The sequence below is a fragment of the Denticeps clupeoides genome, chromosome 11 (assembly GCF_900700375.1).
Source record: "Denticeps clupeoides chromosome 11, fDenClu1.1, whole genome shotgun sequence".
NCBI classification, from domain to species: Eukaryota; Metazoa; Chordata; class Actinopteri; order Clupeiformes; family Denticipitidae; genus Denticeps; species Denticeps clupeoides.
Window position 1 is genome coordinate 18,279,101 of NC_041717.1, and position 26,304 is coordinate 18,305,404.

General features: G+C 44.3%; 2 protein-coding genes across 3 annotated transcripts in view; one reads left to right on the forward strand and one right to left on the reverse strand.

The window, feature by feature from the left end:
- LOC114799368 (transmembrane protein 132D) overlaps positions 1–2,196 on the forward strand; it is a 42,354-nt gene extending 40,158 nt beyond the window's left edge. Inside the window, exon 9 of the mRNA XM_028995960.1 lies at positions 222–2,196. Coding sequence (XP_028851793.1) covers positions 222–1,589 — 1,368 coding nt within the window. The 3' untranslated portion in view covers positions 1,590–2,196. The remainder of the gene's footprint in view (positions 1–221) is intronic.
- Positions 2,197–3,302: 1,106 nt separating this feature from the next.
- Positions 3,303–26,304, reverse strand: part of glt1d1 (glycosyltransferase 1 domain containing 1) — a 33,075-nt gene continuing 10,073 nt past the window's right edge. For both annotated transcript variants that reach the window (XM_028995268.1, XM_028995266.1), the window contains 7 exons: positions 24,433–24,489; positions 15,197–15,295; positions 14,188–14,237; positions 8,377–8,420; positions 7,161–7,281; positions 5,871–5,969; positions 3,303–3,920 (listed from right to left, as the gene is read on the reverse strand). In XM_028995268.1, the coding sequence (XP_028851101.1) occupies positions 3,774–3,920; positions 5,871–5,969; positions 7,161–7,281; positions 8,377–8,420; positions 14,188–14,237; positions 15,197–15,295; positions 24,433–24,489 (617 nt within the window). In that variant the 3' untranslated portion in view covers positions 3,303–3,773. The remainder of the gene's footprint in view (positions 3,921–5,870; positions 5,970–7,160; positions 7,282–8,376; positions 8,421–14,187; positions 14,238–15,196; positions 15,296–24,432; positions 24,490–26,304) is intronic.

Here is a 26,304-nt window from a genome sequence, read left to right on the forward strand (position 1 = left end):
CAATAAAATTTTGGATGAAAAAGGAATTTGTTTATGACAAATTATATACAGTATTTTGGGAATATACTGTGTATAATATATCCAGACATAAAAGAAGAAAGCAACATAACAAGATGTATTTATTTATTTCCAGGACTTAATAATACAATATGTTCTAAATTTTACATCCTTAAAGAGCCAAACGGACATTGTCCTCACAAACTCTCTTCCTTCTCTGATAGGGGGCGACGTTGAGCTCCTGGCTCCAGTTCAGTGACGGCACCATCACGCCTCTGGACTACTTCGATGCGGCCCACTATCGTCTGTTCGTCTCCTCCCTGGATGAGAGCGTGGTGTCCATTCAGGGCTCGGCCCCGTCCGTCTCGGTGGTGGCCGAGGCCGAAGGCCAGGGTGCCCTGGTCCGCATGGAGATGAGCATCTGCGAGGGCTGCCAGAAGTCCAAGCGCAAGAGCACACTAGCCGTGGGAACTGGTAGCCTGAAGGTCAAGTTCCAGGTCAATGGTGGGAGGGCAGAGAGCACTGGCATCTACAACAACACCAACAGCAGCAGCGGCACGGGGCTCTACGTCACTCCGGGCAGCCGTTCGGCTAGCGTCGGAGGCAAGGAGAACGCCGTAGACTACGGCAACGACGCGGATGAAGTGGACAGCGACAGGAGGCAGCGAGAGCCTGTGCTCGAGCGGGACGTGGCCAGCAGCTCCGCCTCAGAACGAGAGGAGAGCGCCATGAGGAAGGTCTCCACCACCGCCAAGTCCACAGACGGCTCCTCCGGCAACCTGGAGAGGATCCTGGTCTCCGAGAGCAACGGCGGCCCTTTCAGAACTCGGAATACCAGCGGTACGGGGATGCCGCGGAACGCGGGCGACGGCTTCGGCGTCAGTATGGGTACGGGCAAAGCTCCCGGTAACCTGGTCAATTACAACTTCCCCTCGCAGGTGGAAGTGCCCAGACAGGAAGAGGAAGAAGAGGAGTCCATGGACGACGAGGACGAGGACGATGAGTATGAAGGGTCGCCGGCCAACCGGCCGCTCACGGACTTGGAGATCGGCATGTACACCCTGCTGGTGGTCTTCTGTCTGGCCATCCTGGTCTTCCTCGTCAACTGCATTTCCTACATCGCGAAGTTCCGGCACAAGCAGATCCCGGCGCAGGGCCCCGAGCCGGCCGAGCACCGGCACGACTGGGTGTGGCTCGGAACCGACGCCGAGCTGGTGATGAACGTGCCCGGCAGCCCGCTGCAGCGCGACTCCCACGCCACCACGGTCATCGACATCGACAAGACGGCCAGCCTCCCCCGCGGGGGCGGCTGCCAGCCGGCGGGCTTGCCGCCGGGTATGGGGCGCGCCGGGACCCTCGGGGGCCCGTCGTCCCGGAGCGAGTCCCTGCACTCGCCCACCAGCAAGCGCAAGAGGGTGCAGTTCACCACCTTCACCTCCCTGGAGAGGCAGCACCCCAAAGAGAACGGCCACGGGGGCATCCACTGGGTCGGCAAAGAGGCGGAGGACTGCGGAGGAGGCGGGGCCGAGAGGGTCGAGGGCGGAGGACTCGAAGCCCAAGCGCCCAAGCCGGAGCCCCTGGAGCAGCTGTAACGCCGAAAGGCGTCGAGAGCGGAAAATGCTGGAAGGGAACGGCTCCGCCCCCCCCGCGGGACCCTCTTCTGTGTTCACTGCACACGAACTCCCGAACAGGTCGTGGCGAGCGCCGGGCTCACGGGGGCCGGTGCCGAGCGCACCTCGGGTGTGTCTCACGTCACCTCAATGCCTTTTCCTCGCCTCACCGCCCCGGGGACCCGTATTCGCAGACTGGTGGGCGGCAGCAGGCCCGCAAGCTCGGCATATGAGGATACTTTTTATGGCAGATGAACACCGTTTCAACCAAGGCCTTCTACATGCAGCCATGACCTTGTTAATCAAGGAGAACGTTACGTAGGTCAGACACTCTGCGGACTGTTGTTGTTGTTGTTTTTTTATTAATTAATGTGATCGGACGCAAAAAGGACTTGTAATTAATAAGATGCGGAAGAGAACGTCACTGCTCGTGTTGTTGACCCTCACGCTCACATCAGCAGGCATGATCACCATCCAGAAAACAGTCCTGTGCAGCTGTTCTCTCAACGTTCCACATTCCACGTCTACATTTTTTTATGTTTTATGTTTAATGTGCATACTTTTTGAAATAAATAAAAACATAAATGTGTGTGTTTTGGTGTATATAGGAGTGCTTCATGGGGGTCCTTCACATAATATAATATAGTATGCTGTTAAAATACAAAACCCATTTATGGCAAAGGTTTGGACTGATATTTAATTCATACATTTTAAGTATATTCCATAAATAACATCTCAACATCCCCATAGCTTTTGTCTCCAGATCACAAAATCACAAAAAACAGAACAAAAACATGTCGGAAAATAAATATTTTGAAAAGTAAAACCGAATTTCAAACTATTAACCGATTGAAACTATTAACAATCTACAGGTGTCCAGGTGTTTTGTCCAGACTGCAAATGTACTTTTATTTATTATTATTAATAAAGTTTCAAGTTTGTTATGATATCAAGAAAAACAGTCATATAAGTTATACATATATAAATGTTTTAATTTGTTTTTATACCTTTTATACTATTTAGAGCAATTTTTACAGTTTACAATTTTTTTTTACAATTTTAAACCGACCAAAGGTAACAATTATTTGGGTATCAATTTTTTTAACTCAAATGGCATATTTGCTGTGTAGTTAGTATATACACTTAAAGCTGGGTCAACAGAGCCTGATGAAAGCATGTGCCAACATGTTCCATACTAATTTTATCACAAGGGATCGTGCAGCATGACATGCGTGACATTTAAAACGGAAAATGACATCAGCAGGCCGGCGACAGTGGAGGAACCACCGTGTTCTGCAGGCTGCCTGCTAAACATTACCCCACCAGAACCTAAGGGGAGCTGTCCTCTTGGATCAGTTCACAGCTGTGAGGCTCCTGACCACGTGTCCCTTCAACCTTTCCCCGAGAATTGACGTCTTTGAACCCAGGGCACAGGTGTGACGGTGTGAATAAATGACAGATGAGAGGCGGCGTTTCTTTATGCGCGTGTCACACAGCCTTTCCTCCACCTGTGTCACAAAACCGTGGAGCTGAAAGGCGAGAAAACGGACAGATTGCCTTCACCCAGCCTGCTAATCTTTGCCTGAGCCCAATGTTTGCAATAAGCATCTGTCTGTTGATATATAGTTTTTTTTTTTTTTTTTTTAAATGACCCGACACAGAAGCAGGAAGACCAAGAGAAAACTGTTACGACCGTGTGTAAAAACTGTACTTTATTATTACACCAATAGTGTGCAAAATAGTAGCATTCAGAAATATGAACACAATAAACATCAAAACTGTTTATCCTCAGAAAAAATGCCTCAAAATCCACGAACGTGATTAAATAACCCCGCAAATGAGAAGACATTCATTTTTTACAGTAGGCGTGTGTACAGTAGAGACTCAAGAATTATCCCTGAGATTCCGCGCCTAAAATAACAGAATTATCCCTGATACCATCCCTGCAATTCTTTGGTGCATTAAATCAGGTGTAAGGTCAGGCGTAAAGGTCATACTACATATTTTAAAGTTATTATTTAATTATATTAAAATTAAAGTTCAGAGGACAGTGAGAAATAGTACAGATTCAAGGAGAACAATTGTCCTTTTCCACGATTCACCATAAAAGCGTAATGCAGCAGTAAGGACGAACCCCCGGATTGAACCCCGAAGCAGCACTGACCGCTACTCTAGACTCTTCAGTAGCTGCTGATAGGTGGTCCTCTCTCGGGTGGAGCTGTGATGTTCGTCCACGTAGCGCTTCGCGTTCGTCACCACCCGCTCCATAAGCTCCGGGGCCCCGAGCAGCCGCTTGGCTAGACAAATAAACTCCTGGACAAAGACGAGACAAGCGGCACATTTTACACGGATATTTGCAGGATGCTCGGCGTGTTTGTTGAAAGGAGAGGGGAACGCTGCCGTCTTTGATTTAGTCAAAGACTACTAATTATGATACCATTTTTTGCGTTATTAATTTTATATTGCTTTCTAATTAACACTTGAATAGAAATATCATTACTATTACTTTATTACTTGTTAGAAAATATTTTATTAGAACCCAAGCAGATCTATAATGATCTATAATTTTCAGGTGTAGGAATTCATGTTTCACTCAGTGAAACAGAAAAATGGAAACAGCGCCAATACTACCCACAGTGGTCAGAAAACGTATTACATTAGAGTCAATGTAGAGAAAGAATAAAGTAGGTTAAAGCTGAATGGCGGTGGACACCTGGATGGACCAGATGCCATATAAGTTAAGGACCGTTGTAACCTGTGAAGCTTGCTCAGTGTCCCCTTGTCCCCACACATTGCTCCCCAGGTGCCTTTCATGGCTGCCCACTGCTCAGTAAATGCAGATGGTTAGATTTCGTTGTGTGCACTGTGCACAATGACAAAAAAACAATCAGGTTCACTTCAACTGTATAAAGCCTGCAAGCCATAGTTTGGGGTTCTTGCTGTTCCCATCTGCTTGGTTCTTGCAGGCGCGTGACAGACGGATGCATTTGTTACTTTCTCCAGTGATGTTCCATGAGAAGGAAGTGCAGGGCCATCTGCAGCCCCTCGTCTGCGAGCTTTGGTTTCTCTGTTCTTGCTGACACGGATGCCAACGTTCCGTTTGCCCCGCGCCCAATACACCAGCTGTCACTGAAACAGCAGGGACCGCGTCGCCGCTCAAATCAAACACTCAACCTCAGAGACGAGGTCCTTTACAGCGCTGCCACCTCCCTGCTGTGCTCAGAGCCCCTGCAGAACCCTTTCAGCCCATCATTCCTCAGCTTCTAAACAGCATTTCCTGTCGCAGCACCTGGTTTCAGAGCACCTGGGAAATGAGCGCATGGCGTATGGCGGCCGTTAGCGATAATAAAAGAGAGCTTTTTGACGATCGGCCACAGAGCCCTGCGGTCTGTGTTGGGGAAAAAATAAAAACTACTGAAATCAAACCCAGGGACGTTCAGTAGCCCAAGGCCACGGTTACACAAATACACAATTTGCAGCTTATGAATCCCATAGTGGCACTTATGTCTGAATGGCTCGCATACATTGAGAGGCACTAATGTCTGATTACTCACCGGGGGGGGACAACGTCCAGCTAGGGTACAACGATCACGCGTCACACTAAGCTGCTGGCTCTTAACATGGAATAATTTATCATGCTACAAAATAGATGTGGAACGATGTGAAGTGGATCTTTGGAATATTCAGAACGTTCCTAATATAGAGTCGTCCCAGGATGCCCATTTTCCCCTTCTCTTCTGATCTGGAAGTGAGCATTGCTCTCAGTTCCAGAAGGTCAGAGCTCAGTGATGCAGGCCCTTCGTTGCCACCAATCGGATAAAAAAAAAAAAAAATTAATGAGCTGACATCCAAACGTTCACAGTGCCAGAGATCCGTTCGCTGCTTCATTATCATCATCCAGCTCTGATCATTTCCACTCTTGCTGATGAACATAATGACCTCAGTCAATGCACAGAGTTTAGGCCCAGTCTCTTGTCAATATTTGAATTGAGTGACCAAAAAAAGTCAGGCTTCTTCCTTAATAAATGCTTTATAAAAACACAATCAACCAGTGGGCAGTTTGGACAGTATATGGAGGGTGTGCACTGTGTCTGAAATAGACGTTCTTTTTACTGTAACCCCCATACAATTTTCATTTCTATTTTTCACTAAATAATGCTCCCATACAGTACAAATACATTGTTTCACTGACAACACAATCTCCCTGTAAATATATGTGTGTGTGTGTGTGTGTGTGTGTGTGTAGTGTATTATAATTCTGACCTCTGGAGAAGAGAATAGGAATCCAGTACGTTCATGCTGGACTATTGCTGCATTCCCAGGAATGTTTCGGGCCAGAACGGGAACACCCAAATCCATGGCCTGAAAAAGATGAAGACGATAGAAAATTAAACAAGCAGAAGACAAATCCCAGCAGATCCTTCTGTACAGTAAAGGACATTTACAGCATTTATCAGACGCCCTTATCCAGAGCGACTTATAATCACTAGTTACAGTGTCTTGCTCAGGGACACATTGGTAGTAAGTGGGATTTGAACCTGGGTCTTCTGGTTCATAAGCGAGTGTGATACCCACTAGGCTACTACCACCGTCCAAGGTACAGTAACAGAATCAGCTTTACCACCAAGGCATAACAGTCTTAGTTTAAGAGAAATAAGCAGATACAAACAAGAAAGGGCCGCTTGCTAGTTATCTGCATCTTGGAGAGGAGCAACTATATACCCTCTGAAAAGTACTTTTTTTTACTGTCAGGATCCGGTCCGAAATGGGGGTTACTCCGGTCCGGGTCAGGATCAGGATCCGGACCGGAGTTTCATTGTTGTCCTGTGTAATGTTCCCTAATCGTTTTCACCTGTGTTAATTGTATAAAGCTGCCCTGTTCGTTTCTGTCCGCTGTCAGGTCTTTGAAGTTATGTTCCGTGTTCACTAGTGTCTTCGTCTCGGATGTCTCCCCTGTCCTGTGATTCACAAATTAAACCCCTGTTCCGTGATGTCAGGTGAAAGCGTCCTTCATTCCTCGTCATTCCTCGTCACTCCACGTCCTCCTCTCCATTCACCCGCCGCGTCATGCCCGCATGGACGTGACATTTACTGACACAATCCCTCCATGCCCGTGTGATCTAGGATTTGGGATTTGATCTGCAGTGTTGTGTGGAGAGGATGAGTTTCACGGCACTAAGAAACCCACACGTCAGCACCTCAGACCCAGGAGATGGTCGCTGGTGTAAACCCTTTGTGTACAGTGCTAATCTTGATATCTAAAGACACAAGTTTTAACAGGGCCCTAAATTACAACTGCTGCTGTTTCAACCTCCTTATATCATGATAGGACTGAGATTTCTCATTGGAATGAGACTTTGAGATACTTATTGGATGATCATGTGACTCCTGCAGAATCTCCTCAACTATTCAAGGTCACAGAGGTAGCAGTCTGTACTGCAGAAATCAAGTTTTGTGACATCAGACAAAACACTGATCATCTGCATGACAATCCAATAGTAAAATATGATTTCATGAGAATGTGAACTCTACAGGTGTCTACAGACTACAGACCTCCAGGACGGCGGCAGACATTCCCTCAGAGACCGAGCTGTTCACCAAAGCAAAGGAGTTTCTCATCGCAGCATGCAGCTCATCCTGTTCTCTTTCTGGAGTGAGGAAGATTCCCCCAGACCTAAAAACACACACACACACACACACCAAAACAAGATGTAGAATGTACTGATTCACGAAATCTGATGTGACTGATGAATTCATGCTTAATCTGAAACATAGTTTCCTCCCTGAGGCCCCAGACCCTGGTTCTTGAGGGATGGGACGTATCTTCTTAACCACACAGCTGCAGATCTTGCATAGAATTAATTTATTAATGTGCTTGAGGGTGGACGTGTCTGCTGTGCAGGGAGCACAGGAGCGGCAACCAATCTTTCTTGCTCACAACAGCATAGACACTTTTAACCCACAACAATCCTGGCTGGCCAACATTTTCAGGAAAATTGGAATGAACAGATCTGATTGGCCGTCAATCACTCACCTTTTTTTGCAATAATCAATGCAAAGTGATGCAATTCAGTTTGAATGTGTATGACATCACCCATTCAACGTGTGCATGGGTGGTGGTAGCCTAGTGGGTGAGACACTCGCCTATTAACCAGAAGTTTAATTAAATGCTGTAAATGTAAATGCATGGGAGTGTCCCGTTATGGCCTGAGTTATAGCTATGCACTATAGCAAGCTTTAATGATATAGTGATTCATTTAATAGAATTGATTTTACAAATAATTAATCGTGATTAATCATTATTAATTCATTTACAGCACTAATTATTTTTGATTTCATGGACCTTGGGGTTATCACAAAGGCAATTTTGTTGTGTTACCCAATGGCAATGAAACAAAAACTGTTCCTGAATGAATAACACAGTCTCTAATACAAAGTCAATGTGATTTCTGCATAGTTTTCAACCCCTCTGTGTTCTGCAGGCGGAAAACTAAAAGAAGTTCTCGGTTTCTGAGCTGTTCTACAAATGTCACTGTAAGGCAGCGAAGCAGCAGATCCCTCAGCGCTGCAACAAAGAGACCAGCCTGACAGGTGAGGAAGACATGAGGATATTTTTAGGAACACCTCAAAACATGTGTACTGTATGAAAAAGCTCAGCATACAATACAGTATAACACACACACACACACACACTCCCCCCAAAATCACCCAAACGATCTGTATGAGCTAATAAAACCATCCGGTGACAGCTTCAGACGTGATGTCTCACCTCTGAACACTCGCCTTCACTTCCTCTGTAAACACGGGGTCGATCTGGAAAAAGAGGAAGTTCCAGTGAAAAGCCAACCAGGCCTAAAGCAGCTGCAGATTTTCCCACAAAGCCAGATTTGGGTAAAATACCTTATACATTCATGTGAAATATTAATAAAATAAAACCAAAAATTGCACTCGAGCTGAAACAGGCATTAACTGAGTCAAAGGCGGCTGCTGCCTCAAAGACGTCAGGTTTGTGATAAAACTACAAAGGCGCCCAACCTTCTTGACAGAGTCCCAATTTTATTTTACTTTAGAAATAAACAAGGATAAAAGAGCGCTTTGAAAAGCGTGCATGGTAAGCCTTCAGCCTTCGAACAAAAAAAAAAAAAAAAAACAACACGTGGCGGAGTAATTTCTCTTTTGTTGCCGCACGCCGCTGACTTTCCAACTTCGTTTCGTTTCCATTCCTGTTAATGGTGCTGGAAATTCCCCCTCCCCGAGCAGCCTAAATGGGCCCACGCTGCGTGGAAAGAACAATGCGTGGATCGTCCGTTGGCCTGGGCCCGGGCCGTGGCCAGTCCGTTTACGGGGGGCGGGGGGGAGATGCTTTTCAAAATCCCTCAGATTGTGTGAGATTGGGGTCAGGGAGGGGTTGTTGCTCAATCTGATTAATTGCGATGAGGGATTTACATGCATTAGCTGGCCCACTACACAGGGGCAGGACTGCAATTTAGGTCAGAGTCGCGGGGCATGCGCTAGGCGGCTAACGCCGCGCTGCTCAGCGCGGGCCCGTATCCAGATCAGAGCTGACCGGGACGTCACCTTCCCGGCAGGAAGATCCGTCACAAATAATATGATTGACTGCAGCAGGACGGAGGGGGGTGATGGAGGCCCGGCATCTGATATATGATTGAGGTGGTGTCATGGTCTTCATCAGTCACCCAACCAGAGGAAACGATCAAATGATCGGACGATCCAGTGGCTCCCGGATACCTCCTGGCGGAACATCTTCATTGCAGAGCTGCTGCAGCAAGGCGCTGCCCGTCATGAATAATGAAGACGCTGTATAGGGGGATCAGCGGGGGGCTAAAAATTCCTCTTTTTTGGGATTCATGCTGCACAGGGAAATATAATTCCAGTCCATATACATCTCCAACCAAATAGACTGCAAAGATATGTGTGGCCAACCTGGCAGACATGAAATGTATGTAAGGAACATATATACATTTATCAAAGGTGCATACAACAGAAAAGCGGGTGTACGATCATTTAGGTGATTTCCCAAATTTTGACGCAAGCATACAGCGCTCAGATCCTGTACACACTTTGTTAGTGCGGACATGCACTGCAGCAGAGGAAATCAAGCTGTGTGAGAATGATTAAAACCATACTTAGGCTTATGTCAAGTAATGTTAAGCAGACAGGATTTCAGGTGATGTTTGTTATGGGTTATGAAGTGCATTCAGAAAGTATTCACCTTTTCCACCTTTTGTTATGTTACAGACGATTTTTTTTTCTGAATGCTACACACAACACCCCATATCGACAATGTGAAATTTATTACAAACCAAAAAAATTTGAAATCACATGTACATAAGTATTCACAGCCTTTGACATGAAGCTCAAAATTGAGCTCAGGTGCCTCCTGTTTTCCCTGACCATCCTTGAGATGTTCCTGCAGTTAATTGTAGTCCACCTGTAGAAAACAGTTGATTGGACATGAAAGGATACCCACCTGGAAAGGATCCTGTCCATATAAGGTCCCACAGTTGACAACAGTTTGTGTCAGAGCACAAACCAAGCATGAAGTGTCCCCTGTTGGCATGTTACCCAGTTTGTCTGTGTCGCACATGTGCCAGTACGTAACTTAGTTTAATCGTTCGAATGTTACATGCAGCACCAGGTTCCGGAGGAACGTTATTCTACTGTGAAATTTACTGTCTAACATGTATATAGCTGAAATGACAATGAAGTCAACTTCAACTTCAAGTCAAAGGAATTTACTGTAGACTTCCAAGACAGGAATGTCTCGAGGCACAAATCAGGGGAAGGCTACAGAAAAATATCTGCTGCTTTGAAGGTTGAGCACAGTGAGCACAGTGGCCTCCATAAACCTATAGGACTCTTCTAAGAACTGGCCGGCCACCTAAACTGAGCAATCGGTGGAGAAGGGTCTTAGTTAGGGAGGTGATGGTCACCTCCAGAACTCCAGAGGTCCTCTGTGGACATAGGAGAACCATCTAGAAGGACAAAAATGTCTGCAGCAATTCACCAATCAGGCCTGTATAGTAGAGTGGCCAGACGAAAGCCACTCCTCAGTGAAAGGCACATGGCAGCCCAGCTGGAGTTTTCCAAAAGGCACGATTGGCAAGATTGAGCTCTTTGGTGTGAATGCCCGGCATCACGTTTGGAGGAAACCAGGCACCGCTCATCACCAGGCCAATAGCATTACTTTCCAGATGCACTATATGATTAATGTACTTTCTTTATCAAGTTATCTAATTATAAGATTAACTACTTAATTTATTATAAATGTTCTGTGTATAGTTGTTTTGGGGGCCTGATTTAATTTTAGCTTTAGTCTAGTCTTTGTCTTTCTCATTTTGTCACGTCCATTCTCATTTTAGTCTAGTTTAATTTCAGTTCACTAAAAGTTTTTTTTTCTTTTGTAATGCAACTCTATTTAACCCAGTCAATATAGTACAAGCACCTAGTAGAACAGACAAAAACAACATTTTCTTTTAGTCAAACCCATTTCACAATTAAAACGAATGTAAAAAGTATGTTATTATTGTATTACCTTATAGATTCAAGAATGCTCTACATTCATTCCAGACACGGAAGACGCTCTGACTTGATCTTTGACTACACATTCTGGTTTCTTTTCCACTTCATTGTAAAGAAAGTGTGTCCAAAGGTTGCTTCATCATTTTCTCCCAGCCATCTGCTATACCGCCGCAAGTATCCTGAAATCTAATTAATGCACGAACAGGAATCGAGAAAGTGGAATCATCCGTGAAACCGAATAAGAAACAGAAATACTGCACAATAATAACACGATTGAACGAGAGGAAATAACGTCTCCTCTCATTTTCATCAATGAAAATAAACATGTCAGTCTAGTTTTTATTTTGTAAATCATATTTAGTCTTGTTTGCATTCATCAACAATATTACATTACATATTTCGCTATAGTTATCGTCACATGACCAGTATTGTTGTAATTTTTTTATGGCCTCAGTCTCGTCTTGGTCTGGACGCTATTTGGTCTTGGACATAGCGGTCTCGATGGGAAAACAGCGCACCCTCACAGAACAGTGTCCTTATTTCTAACAACAAGACGAGAGACATGGCAGCAGAGGCAGATCGCAGTTGGGCCGCCAACTTTGACCACAATTCTTTTTGTTATGGTTCTGTCTCTCACTGTTCAAATGAACCATTGACTGACCATTACTGTGTTAGTGGGCAAACCCCTGACTGCACAGCGTGATTACATTTACATTTACATTTACGGCATTTGGCAGACGCCCTTATCCAGAGCGACTTACAACGTGCTTAAGTTACCATCGATGAAGAGATCAATTCCGGTTCACTAGGACCCCAACTATGAATACATCTATTTTATTCACTCTGTTGTAGATTCTGTACACAAAGTTCGACAACAAGAAAATTACAATTTAATCTAAATATTCTTTAAAGAGGAAGGTCTTGAGTTTTGACATCCTTACACAAGCAACCTCACAAGGGTTACATGCACCTAAGTGGTGCATTATATCCGGCGAAAAAACATGTAGGACCAATATTTGGGTGCCTGTAAAGAGCTTTTTCACTCTAGCTTTGACGCCCAGGGTCTGCGGGGTTGACACAGCCGGTGCTGCAGAGTTCTGATCAATCCAAGCTGAAGCCAGTTATGTGCAATTGATCACGACTCCTTACAAAGAAGCAGGCAGCGACGGGACATTAATGTGGACTGACTTCTTATGTTTTGTTTCAGTTCCTGCCTTTTATGACATGCGCCTTCGGGCTTGTTTATGCCGCTTTCCGTTCAGCTCTTGCCAGGTTCCTTTGTATTGAAATAAATCCTTTTTCCTTCATGTCCTGCTGCCCCCTTCCCCTTCTGGCCCAATGCTGACACTAGCATTTGCACGCTGTTCTAAAATACATGGCGCAGAATGGCTGCATAGTGGAGTTCTATCCAGATATTAGAGAATGCCTCGGATATCATTTCGGTTCAGTCCCAGGAAGCCAGATAAAAACAAATGGTTGCTTTATTCTATGATTTATCATCCAGTACAGCAGCTCATCGTTTCCACTTTGGTAACTGTGAACACTGCTTGTTTTTTCGCCTGAGTTAATCTGACAGCCTGTGTCACCACTGATTCACCCGAGTTCAAGACCTTTACACTTCACACTACAAAATCTGGTCTAAATATAGCATGGAGGAGGTCAGGTAGGTTGAAACATGTTCAAAATAATAAAAATAAATTGTAAATAAATCTTGAACCAATGTAGAATTGCGAGGATGCATTGTCCTGGATTATGGGAACTGTGCTGGCAGGTACGGAATAATATCATCCTACATTATGAACACCTGTCTCAACTACATGATGAGAGTTGTTCACTTCAAGTTCCCATCATCATCAACACAAAGGGGTGTGGTGATTCCTCCTTGCTTTCAGCCTTCTCAAATTCTCCCACACCACTATGCTATGTTCCCTCCACTGGCTTTCTGCATCCGATTCAAAATACTGATGCCAAGGGAAGGTCACATCCTCCTACCCCGATCCTCCAGTGGTGGCTCCCCCAGTGGGGCAGTGGGGAAGCGGCCCCGTAATCAAAAGGTTGCCGGTTCGAATCCCGAATCCCAGGTGCCACTGAGCAAAGCACCGTCCCCACACGCTGCTCCCCGGGCGCCTGTCATGGCTGGCCACTGCTCACTCAGGGTGATGGGTTAAATGCAGAGGACAAATTTCACTGTGTGCACCATGTGCTGTGCAGCTGTGTATCACACGTGACAATCGCTTCACTTCACTTCACTTCCCCCATCACTCCTCATGCTCCACCTCGATCATCCAGCACCGCTCGACTGGTACCTGGAACTTCCACTAACATCCATTTGAACATCTGAGCTTCCAATGCAGGTTAAAAACCTTCCTTTTCAGGAATGACTTATATTAAAAAGGCCTCTTGCGTATATTAAAAAAGATTGGGTTCTGAGTTATTAAACTAATGGTATTTAAAGATCAGGTCCTAGTGAACCAAATGAGGGATTTCAATGATGGATATTCTAAAGCACTCATGTAAGTCGCTCTGGATAAGAACGCCTGCCAAATGCTGTAAATGCAAATGTGTGCAAAAGACGGTCACAGTCGCTCATGTTGCAGCAGGTTTTCGTCCTCAGCAGTTTCTAAGATTAAAAGAAAAAGCCATTATTTCCAAACAATGCTAACAATGTTCCAGGCGCTTTTAAAAGAATGGGTGTATGCTCGAATTGACCTCCTCCTGTCAAGTGCACAGAAACACCCTTGACCTCTCTAGCGTGGGTAGCTTGCATCCTAATCTAGGCAACCTGTGCTCTTATAGTGGTATGTGAGGTTAGCCCCTAACTGTTAGTGCTTAGCGGGCAGCATACGGAACACAGACATCACAGACCCGCTCCACGGCGCCCTTAAACCGGGCTTAATGTCCGCTAATGTCGTTATCTCTGCTACATCCAATTACAGGCGCCTTGGGGTCGCCCGGCACGTTGCTGGGGTGACCTCGGCTCAGGCCGAGCGCAGCGGCAATTCTGTTCAGCCCTCGCGTTCTCCTCGCTCTCTCTCACCTTCGGTCCGATGATGATGAGGGCGACCCGCGGGTTCTCGGCGTGCCACTCTGTGAGAGAACAACCATAATTATGTCAGCAGCGCGAGAGAGACGAGGACAAACGCAAGGGCCACAATCAGGCTGCCGGCGTCTTGCCTCTGTCATTATCATTTACTGCCATTTTCACACAAACGTGAGATCCTGATGAATGTGACCATCAAGCTTCGACCTACTTACGTCTTCAAGAGTCTAAAGAAGTGCTACTTCGCAAACACACTAGCGACTATGTGCATGTGTGGGTGTGTCCTAATTAGAAAGGCAAAAACATTCTGATGTGCAGATACAGAAGTGCAGAAACAATAGATATGTCAGGGGGTGAAGCAGGAAATGCCATGTTTTTCGTCAGTGGTGCGGTAACAGAACATCACCCCCACGTCCTGTTTGTTGTGGAAAGCAAAAGGCACATCATGAAAATGTCCATGCAAATGACTTAAAAGTGTTTTCAGGCTTGGGCAGGATCGTGAGTCAGTTCACCAGTTTTCATGTAGATCTAAGTGTCCTGGAGAAGGTGAAGGTGTGGCTAATTTTTACAAAAACAGACAAAAAAAAAAAAACGACATGAACTTCTTAGGATTCAAGTGAAAAACCAGCTATGCGCACAAAATATAAATGTAATAGACTGGTGGTGTGGACTATGTGCTCAGGCATACAACTTAGAAAAGTGACAAAATGGACCACAATGGAGTTTCACGGTTACAGAGCACTGGCTGTTGCTGTTTTAAAAATCTTAATCTCCAAAAAAATATTTTGTGCAAATTTCTACTATAACATTTCTACTTTAAATAGAAGGACCGGAAGTAATGTTTTAAGTCTTTTTGCTTTCAGCTCATTCTGAAAAAAAAAAAGTTTGAGAAAATCATGAACTTGAATCATATCAAATCATGAATTGAACGTACTGCCACAATTAATAATCAGCGAAATGTAATTTTTAAAGGCAAAAGCAGAGTGTGTGTTGAGAAAGGCTTTACCTGAGAAAGCTCTGACCACGTACAGAGGGTCCTTAACCCGCCTCAGACCACAGACCAGCAGAAAGACCCTCAGATCATCGACATTTTCAGACTTTATACCTACACACACAAACATACAAAATGTTATTAAAGTGCAAATCCCAGGAACCTCTAGATTCTTGCAGGTTATTTCTGTCATATTCATATTATATTCATTAAATGTTAATAAACGCTAATCAATATCCATATCCATTAAACGTTTCCTTCATAAGTTCATTATAACTTCATTATAATAATATAATATACATTTTTGTGTGCATGACACAGTTGACAAAATACAAGCCAATGTTCGCTTGGTGATTAGCCCATTACAATTTTCTTTTTAATCTAAAAATAAGAATATTGTTTTGCCCCTGCTCTCAATAAAGAGTTCTAAACACAAAAAGAATTGAAATCATTCCAGCAGCTATTTTTGCACACCAACATAACCAACCCACAGGGCATGCAAACACACACACACACACACACACACACACACAAAACACACACACGCTCATTTCATTTGAGAGGCTAGGCTCAGTAAGTGGGGGCAGGGGTCCGCAGCGGGGGCTACAGAGCTAATTCATCAGCCGAGGTCACGGGAAGAGCCAGCAGGTGGACGGATAACAAGTCTGAGCGGCGGACTTACATCTGATTACACTTCAAAAGATGCAAAAGCAGTCCGAGGTCACTTCCTGTCATGGGCACTTGCCGTGTCTGCGTGACCCTCCTGAAAACCCCCAAAAAATCGCTTATTTTGCCGGGTCATCCAGCGCTCTTTTCCTCAATCCTGCCCGGGATTGGGGAGAAGCAGCGGCAGGGCCACCGTGGCCGCTGGGTGAGGCTAAGCGTGGGAAATTCGTGCCTGGTGATGCCGTGACCTTTCAAAACACACCACTGCGTGGGACGAAGTCATTAATGGCCGTGTTAGCGCCCTCGCGGAGAACCGGGGCGAACGCTGCTCGGGCCTCGGGGAGAGTCGCTGACCGCGGTGCCTCACTGAACTGTATAATTAACACGCCTGCTGCCCTTTTCAACTGCGGATTAACGAGAACTGGGGCGAGAGGATGCGTAGGTGAAGTGTGCTGCGCCCCCGGGTCTCTCCACCACGGGAAGTAACCTATCCTCTCCCAACGCTGACCGCGTGAGGTCATGCAGCGGCTTCTCCAGCAAGGGTCCCGGCGTCAGCTGCGGGGCTGCCACAGGGTGGTTCCTCAGGGTTGGAGAGGCTTTGATGTGTGAAAACCCTCAAATGATGTAAACTGAAAATGTGACTAGGAAATACTCATGAGGTGGCGTTTCAGGCGTTGGCGGGTAGGTCACGTGACGTACAAGGAGTCACATGATATTCTAAAATACATGGCATGAAGGAGAAGTAGCAAAGCAATTGACCAATTTGTCACGACATCCAAAATTGTTGATTTGCCGGATTAAGATTTATGAATTTGATATTTTTGGGAAAAAATAGGAATAGATTATTTAAGTGTGCTACAGTATGCATTTGAGCTTAAAACAGTTTCGTGTGCATTCTTGCAGACATTTTGCACGATTTGAGGCTGAAACGATGAGTTACCTGGCAACGTTGCCCTAAACCGTTTTTCTTTTTTTTCATGTACAACTTTTTCCTCTTTGGAATCTTTCAAACATTTCGATGTTAACCGGTCCAGATAATATCACTCACTGCATTTATGTGTTCGGTGGGGGCTAGTTAACGAGGAACAAACACGACTTGGCAGAACAAGGCTGGCCATGTTGAAAGAACAGCTGAACCCACCTTTAAGAGCGGATTTGGAGAGCATCATGGTGAAAGGGGTTCAACAAGAGACCTAATCGACACGACTGCTGCCACACAACCTGCAGCAAATCCAGATCAGGCAGGAGCAGTGGCCTTAAGTGACTGTAATCCCACACCGGGACACAAAGCTAATTGTCGTTCTGCTGTGTAATTGGTGTCAAACGGGTGGGAAAAGCATACTGATATGCTGCTTACAATAATAACACCAATAATACCACTACAACATGATGACAAAAAAAGTGTGTATAAGTTTATAATTTAGTAGGTAGAACAGTATAATAATAATAATAAAAAATTCTGAAATTCTTTTTTTCTTTTTGGCAGCATGGGTCCAAACACAGAGAAGATTCACAGTTCTGGTCCAAGTGATAAAAACGGCACATTGGGCCCACAGCACCAGTTTACGCCGCAGACGAAGTGATGAGAAACGAGCGGAGTCATGAGCTGTTTACCGCACTTACTGACGCAGTATTGATTATTGGTCGGGTTTGATTAACTAGTTTTAATGAGCCGACGGGAATGTTGATAATGGCTCTTCATTTATGCCTCATGCATCACTAGGGACCCCAGGTGGATTATCAGTCAGAGCTGTGTTAATGAGTAATATTTTATTGTGCCCTTATCTTAAAGTACATCCTCAAAGCCTTTAAAAAGATGAAGAGATTTGATTTTGAAAAAAAAAAAAAAAAAGACTACTGCAGTTTCTATTTCTGTAACTAGTTCAGGGTAAAACTGAGAGGAGATTATGAATAGAAGCAATGCAAAACCAAAAAGAAATAGAAAAGTCCCATGTAAGTCGTCAACTCTGGTAAAGTTTATCCAGACGTTGTGTGTGTGTGTGTGTGTGTGTTTCCACGTGACGACGATGGAGGAGTCTCAGGGTGCAGCAGGGTGAAATCCACCTCTGCGTTACAGAGATCAGAGGGCTCAGGCCATCTCATTAAGCCTATCACATGGGCTCTGTCGACGGAGTGTGTTGACCGTCTTAATCCAGATTTACGCATCATTCAGACATGCAATTCCAACATATGTCCTTAATTCCAAACTGAGGAGAAAAAGGTGATGTAAAACGAACCGTGAAAGTGTCAAGCACACACTCACACCTACAGACGGTGGGAGGAAACTGGAGGACACTGAGGAAACGGGGAGAGCATGCACACAAGGTCTGAGCCGGGATTCGAACTCCCACCCCTCTGAGGTGTGAGGTCACGTCACTCAAAGCTGAGCCACTGTGAACTCCCATACTTTCTCATTCAATGTGTTTTCTTTATTTTCATGACCATTTACGTTGGTAGATTCTCACTGAAGGCATCAAAACTATGAATGAACACATGTGGAGTTATGTACTTAACAAAAAAAGATGAAATAACTGAAAACATGTTTTATATTCTAGTTTCTTCAAAATAGCCGCCTTTTGCTCTGATTACTGCTTTTCAAACTCTTGGAATTCTCTCGATGAGCTTCAAGAGGTCGTCACCTGAAATGCTTTTCCAACAGTCTTGAAGGAGTTCCCAGAGGTGTTTAGCACTTGTTGGCCCCTTTGCCTACACTCTGCGGTCCAGCTCACCCAAAACCATCTGGATTGGGTTCAGGTCCGGTGACTGTGGAGGTCAGGTCTCCACTTTTTGTTAAGTACATAACTCCACATGTGTTCATTCATAGTTTTGATGCCTTCAGTGAGAATCTATCAATGTAAATGGTCATGAAAATAAAGAAAACACATTGAATGAGAAGATGTGTCCAAACTTTTGGCCTGTACTGTGTGTGTGTGTCTACATACACACACACACACACACACACACATATAAAACACACTGAATTTGTAGGAGTTTGGGGTGAAATTTGCAAAGACTGCTTACATTCATCACGTGCAGATTTATATACACCGAAGGCAGACAGTGCCTTGCACAAGTGCCTGAAAGATCAAAGACGCAAGAACAGAGAAACTTTAGGGCACCGAGCAAATATGCTGTAAGATTTTTCGCTCTTATCCCCCCCAAAGATGAATCATTTAGGATTGTCAGGAGCAAAATGTCTTTTTTCCCCCCTCTCTCGCTGCACCTACGGGCACTTTTCTGTGTCCCCTAGTTCCGTTGCTAACTGAACAGCAGAACATCTAAAGGACAAAAATAGCAGATTTTCCCTGTTTATTTATTAATTTGTTTGATTACATGAGAGAAATCTTTTTCAAGCTTGTAGTTTTCTAACGGCACACGTAGACGTTTCTGCTGAGATGTTTTATAGTTATAAAGAGCTCTTTAGATTTCGAGGGCAAGCAAAACTGAACTGAACAAAAGAGTACATGGCCGCCTGGGGAGCTTTCAGTTCAACAGTATTATAGTTAATAAACTTGTTTTCTTGACTTGGTTTTAAGAAACTAATAAACATACCAGTGATAACTGCTGTGAATGGCCATATATGGACCCACCTCCACCTATACACACCACAACTCCACATGTGTTCATCCATAGTTTTGATGCAGTCAGTGAGAATCTACCAATGTAAATGGTCATGAAAATAAAGAAAACACATTGAATGAGAAGGTGTGTCCAAACTTTTGGCCTGTGCGTGTGTGTGTGTGTGTGTGTGTGTGTGTGTGTGTGTGTATATATATATATATATATATATATATATATATATATATTTGCTTTACATATTTAAATGATTACAATTAACAATACAAAAAGTAACATGATTTAACCCAATACCACAACCCAACATTTCAACTTATTTCATATATTTATCTTGAAGGATCTGACTTCAAACTTCCTATCAGAATTCAAACAAAAATCATATTACTACTGGACATATTTGTATTTGTAAAAAAAAATAAAATCCTACCAAGGTAATGCAATCAGGAGAACTGCAGAAAGTCCCCATATCAGATAATTGAGCGAGTTCTGGATATGACTGAAGCGACTTTCGTGTCCTCTGACGTATTCATAAAAAGATAACAGTGCTGAAAGCTACACTGGTTTCCCTCCGGCAGGAAACCTCTGCTACTGATAACTGAACGTATAGCTATGTAGGCCTGCTTTCATTGGGATTTCATCTTGCTTTCATCATAAACAAAAAAAAAACATTTTAATGATTTGTTCCGATCCCTACATCCTTCAATTTTTTTGCGTTGGCAAACCCTGAAAGCATCTTTGTTTTGGCATTAACACTACATTCTCCTGCTGGCGTCCCTGTAATAACCATCCAGGATGTTCTCCCCTCACTGGGTCTACGTTCATGTGACCCACACCGCAGCGAGTGTTTGTCTGTATTTTTGTCTGTACTTCCACACTGTAGACCTTTGTGTTGTCACTCATGCATTTTGGGGACTTCCAGGTAACTGACTGAGTCTGGCCAGGCGCAAAAGTTAACACAAATTCTAAATGCAACCACCAATCCAATCACCACTTTGTTTTGCTATGTTTTGCAATATTAAAAATCACTACATTGATACCAGGGCTAGTCAACAGAGGTTCTTGACCAATGGGGAGACGAGTATAAATACAGTACAGGCCAAAAGTTTGGACACACGTGGAGCTATGTACTTAACAAAAAGTGTGTGTGTGTGTGTGTGTGTATATATATATAGTATAGTATAGTATAGTATTTGTTTAAAATTCTAAAATGCCTAAAAACTTCTAATCTAAAATTGCACTGCATTATGATTGCAATTTTCTTTTATAAAATTTAAAACATTATGTTAGGCCTTAAATACATCTGACAAGCAAAACTGGGTTCAAGTGGAATGGCAGATATCCTGTTTCCCTTACATTTGGGGCTCTAGTTGAACGTGGAGACAGAGCTGAAAATACATCATCCTGCATTTTAACATCCTGCCTTATCACTGGTTCTGATGGACTCATTAGTACTGTGGGACATTATCTGAAGACTGTGTGTGAGTGTGTGCACTAAAATATTACTTCAAATAAGCCCTGAAATTCTATCCACTTATTTTGCCTCTCATGGGAGAGTTCCGCTTAAACCTCCTCACGTGGAAGCTGGAAAAGTATCGCGCTTCCTGGAAAAGGTTCGCGGCTACTTTGCCAGAACAGGAAGACCGATGGTACCCCACTCTGGCCATTTCTGGCTGCTAAAGACGGATGTGTGGCTGCAGGCGGCTGACAGGTACCTGTGATCTATTTCACCCCTGAACTAGGAGCACCACCCCCCCGTCCACAGCCAGGCGCTTTATTATCCCCGGCACCTTCACTCAGGACACTCCGTTTTCATGCCCGGGAACTTTAGCTCACCCTGACGCTTGAGATTTTGGACTCTGGTAAACCCTCTTCGGGACGCCCTTCATCACCCCAGACAGAAGGCAATATTGAGATGTCTAGGAAACGTTCACTAATGCATGATCCATGGGTCTAGTCAGAGTGAAAGATAATTACTTTACAAAGGAAAGCACCGACATCCTCGTGGTCAAACAAATTAGCTTTTGGAGAGAACATAACCCCGGGACTCCACCAGGTCCCAGAAGGGCGAAGTAGTCGCACCCGGCCTATTTTTGTGCCAGGAGCCACATCTGATAACTTTCAGCCGGCCAATCGGGGAGCGGCTCCTTCATGAATAATCATGAGCATTCCTCCCGATCTCCCTCCCATCTTGCTGAGGGTCTGATGTGATTAAACCAGCAGAAAAAAACCTTCAACAAGCAATTAATGAAATGCTCCGCTTTTGAAGTGCGGCCGGTGGGATTTGGCAGCTGGAGCACGTGGCAGTTGCGACTGCCGGAATCCCGGGGGTAAGTGTTCGGTTCTAAAGTTTTGGGAGAACGTTGTGACTGGAGAGACCCTCGGATCAGAGCTTATACTGCTGAGGAACAGGCGGTGTGGATTCTGAGGCCTGCTTCTGGGATCAACGTCACGCTTCGACCCGACCCCTCCAGAACCCGGCTGGCTCTCCGTATTGTCAGATGCAACATATTGGTGTTTGTGGGCCTCTACAACCTTTATGATGTCTGACCTTTCACACAGTTACAGTCTGAACTTCATGTGCACTTCCGAATAGAGTTCAATTTTGGTACCACTGAAAAAAAACCGGCACCTAAACTTTGCGGGTCTCATAGCGAAAGGTTGTGATGTAACAAGCGGTGGGTGGAGGTGAGAGGCAGCTTTGGAAAAGAGAATATGGTGGAGAGCCAAAGTCCGGTAAGCTCTATATGGACGTCCACAGAAATTCACCCAAAGTTAAAAAGTGCACTAGAATAAAGTGTATGAAGTAATAAGGGAAGAACTTATTAAAGTCGCAGGCTTCGTACGAACAGCCGAATTGTCAATAAGCTAAAAAAATGGAAGGAAGACAAGAGAGACAAAAAGAAGGGACTGCGTAAACTTGGATGTCTATTACGACGTGATGGATTAGGTGCTGGGATTTGTGTTTAGCGGGCTTGACCTTTATCATGCGGCTCGAGCTGGGCTGCTGTCTAGTTTAAACGGTTGGTTCTCAGTTCAGCACCGGCACCTGGTACCAGCACCAGCACCAGTGTAGTGGAAATGAGGTATTAGGCTTACATGGATTCTGGGACGTAACATAAATCATTTTAATTAACCTAACATGAATAAAAACAGAACACACACACACACACACAAATACACAGTACTGAACAGAACAGTGTTTAGGTCTCTGGGAAGGTTCTCCATGGTTCTGCTACTCTCTGCTGCCCTCCCTCCTCTCCCCAACTCAGCTGTTGCATTCGTTTCTCTTAAACATATTGTTAATGCTATATACTTTATATATTTTCTTTTTCCACGGATCAGATCCAAATCCGTCCCCCCATTAGAATATCTGAAACTAATAGTTCAGTTAGCAGCAATTCAGGTCTTATAAGTTCTACTGTGACAATCCATTACTCTGACACTGAAACAGCGCCACCTACAGACAGTTTGGGAAAAGTGGAACATGCGAAGGAAGAATGCGGTTTGGTTTTTGTCATGGAAGCGGATCACAACTCCGTTGAAGAGAGGGTGGTGGCCGCTCACATGTTTACACGAACGTCCCTGTCTTCTGCTCTGCAGCCTCGTGCGGGAGGGCGGAGAGAATCTGTCGGGTTTGGTGATGGAGTGGTCTGCCGGCTAGAGTTTACACGCTTACTGTGTGTCAGATGGCTACAGTCGATGTCTGATGCCCTGTGCGGTTTCAACGCTGGAATATGGTGAAAAGCTAGCGAAGAGTGAAACGGCTAAAAAAAAAAAAAAAAGAGTCAAGTAGGGATTTCTATTTTCGAATTATACATGATTGCTATAACGATTGCTTATAGCAATCATGTTATTTATGGTAAATAGCAGGTAAAAAAATTTGAGAAAAACCTATCGGAAAATCGAATAGTTCAATATGGGATAGTATATCGTGATAAACGAGAGAGTAACATTAAGGGCCAAGCTCCTTTTCCACACTTGTCTCTGCAAAACATTTTTCATATTATAGCAATTTAGCATTAATGATGCATCTGTTGTTCAGTTTAACCAATTATTCGCACATTTTGAAAAGAATTCAATTTTTTTTTTATCGACTTAATCCATCAACCTCACAGACGAACCTTGGCCAGGAGAGAGCACGATTTTCTGGCCTCTTAAGGGGGTGACAGTGACGTCGTGTTCTGTAGTGTCCGATCCAAGATACACGACTGGAGCAAAAGTGATGAAAGCGTCGATCTAATTACCACAAGAAGTGGGAGGAGGTTACGCCACCGCGGCATCGCTCGAAAGGAACAGAATAATCAGATATGGTGAGTACGTTGAACACAGACCTCCACCAGAAGGAAAAAAAATAAATCAATCGTTCACTTAGGCGGGCAGAAAGGGGGAATAATCCATTCCTGGCTTTTCTGCCGTGGAGACGTTTTCTGCTCACACTCGTACGAGGTGAGACCGCTCCGGTGGCCGCGCGGACATTCGGTAATGGATTGGGGGCAGTTGATGGGCGTGTGTCTGCAGGTAATCAGCATTACCCGTGGCACCCATGGGGGAAATGATGATGAATGGCCACGCGTGAGACGGTTATTAATCAAAGGGCCTTAGACTCTGATGTTTCCTCTGCCCCCGGGCAGTCCGCTCGCAAGGAGAGAGAGAAGAAACACCTCACAGCACACATCTTCACAGCACACACCTTCCCCGTTAAATAATGACTTTCATTTCGCGGCCAGGGAAGACAGTGGGTTGGACGGGCAGCCGTCAGACTGCAGGAATGGAAAATATTTAAAAAATAGAGCGAAAAAGGGAAGTGTGTATGATAAAAGGAGCTAAAAAAAAAATATTGATTAAAGCTACAAGAAGAAAGTGATGGAGACCTTTACACTGGCAGATTAATACCAACATTTAGCTGCCCTCAGAGAACTGTGCCAAGGAAATCATCGTGTGTCTCTAACACACACACACACACATTTACAACTCTGGGAGGTGTGAGACTCTTGTAACCAGTGGTGTACCTGAACTCTGCAGAAAGTCTCTCCAACAGAAACATGGTGCCACCCTCGTCTCAAATCCTGCATGAGAGAGAGAGAGAGAGAGAGAGAGAGAGAGAGACATGACAGCTCCTTCGCTGTGTGGAAGCGGCATCTCTCGCCATACGGTCACAGCAAGGAAAAATACATGTAAAACTAAAACTCATAAATCCTGACGTCCCAATCGTATCAAAAATAAGTTGTCACTGTCATTTAACGCTATGTCACATGGCTCCTTTTGCTGTATTTGTCGCATGGGTGAATCCCTGCAGCAATCACGTGTCACATGACCACAGGATTATGGATTATCGCCTGAAATGTTCACCTGTACACTCTTGAAGAATGGCTGTATAATGATCACAGTCTAGAGCCCTGCGTCATAACAAAAAATTTTATTATGTCGTCAATCAATAAATCAATTATTTAATTTAAAAGCATTTCAGGGGGGAAATCCTGGATAAGATAAGATAAGCTAAGATCAACCTTTATTAGTCCCACAAGTGGGAAATTGCAAATAAAAAAAGAATTGCAGGATAATCCTCCTGCTGTAGCATTCTGAAAGAGCAAGAATTTAATTAGTGCTCTTATGTAGACTACTGACCACTGATCTGTAAGCATTGAAAATGTCACATTACATGAAGGACATCAGACCCAGACCGGAATCCAAAGGCCTGGACTTCAGTGTGGACCTTGGTTCCATCACTCCATCCCTCCATCTTATTTTAAATTTTGAGAAATGCTGCCATATCCACACATCCATATACTGATTTTATAAAGAAATCAACCTGGCAACAGGGCTGATGTTGCTGGCTGAAGAATCCCATTGTTGCTTTATGACGTGACCCACTGGCATCATAACACAGGTCCCAGAAGCAAGGGGTTCCCCTGAGGAACCCCGCATGTTAAGTCAATTTTAGCTGAGTGGTCACCAAGTATAAAAAAAAATATATAAAATGTAAAAAATAACAAATATGAAACGGAACCAAGGAGGCCAACATGATTCTGTAGGATGATTCTGCTGTTGACAGCACTGAAAATGAGAGATTATTTTCATCCATGTTCATTCTCAAGTCATGTAACATGGAAATTTCTCAAATCCGGATGTAGGATTTAGATATTAATTGAGTCTATGCAAAGATTTGAAACTGGCCTACAATGACGTGGTACTGATAAATGTAATTAAAGTGCATTCCTTCCGCTAAGCTGTCAATGAACATAAAATCGAAATAAATAGATAAATATATAAGCCGTGGTACCCGGTCCCTCTGGGATTTCACGGACTACTCTGATTGTTGAGGATTTAAGAAAAAATGCTGACAGGGAACTATCAGCGGATTGATGAGAAGGGAGGCAGATAGAACCAATCACTCAATCTATAAATGGCATCGTTAATATAATCATTTTAAAAATTGGAATGCAATGCTGTCACTGCAGGCACAAAGGCTGGATTTACTGCCGGTCTCTGATGATTTATTATTTCCCCATCATTTTTATTACGGCTTACAGCTTGCTCGAAGAACTGTATATGTGTTTTATATGCCACATTTAAATTTGTTTAAAATTATGCAATGTGTAGAATTACTAGCTGCTGATTTCAGCATCTAAACAGTCCAACTGCTCCAATTCGGTTCTCCATGAGAACTGATAGAAACTGATGGCCAGCAACATCTCACCATGCAAGGAAACAGGTAAAAAAGACGAGCAAGGTGCAGGCCCCGGTCTTATGAAAGTGAATTGATTGTCAATAGTTTTATCCCTCAGAAGCTGGTAGGGAAGTTGGACCTGCTGGGAATAGACTTCCACTCTGCGGCTGGATCTTGGACTTCCTAACACACAGGCCTCAGTCCGTGTCTATAG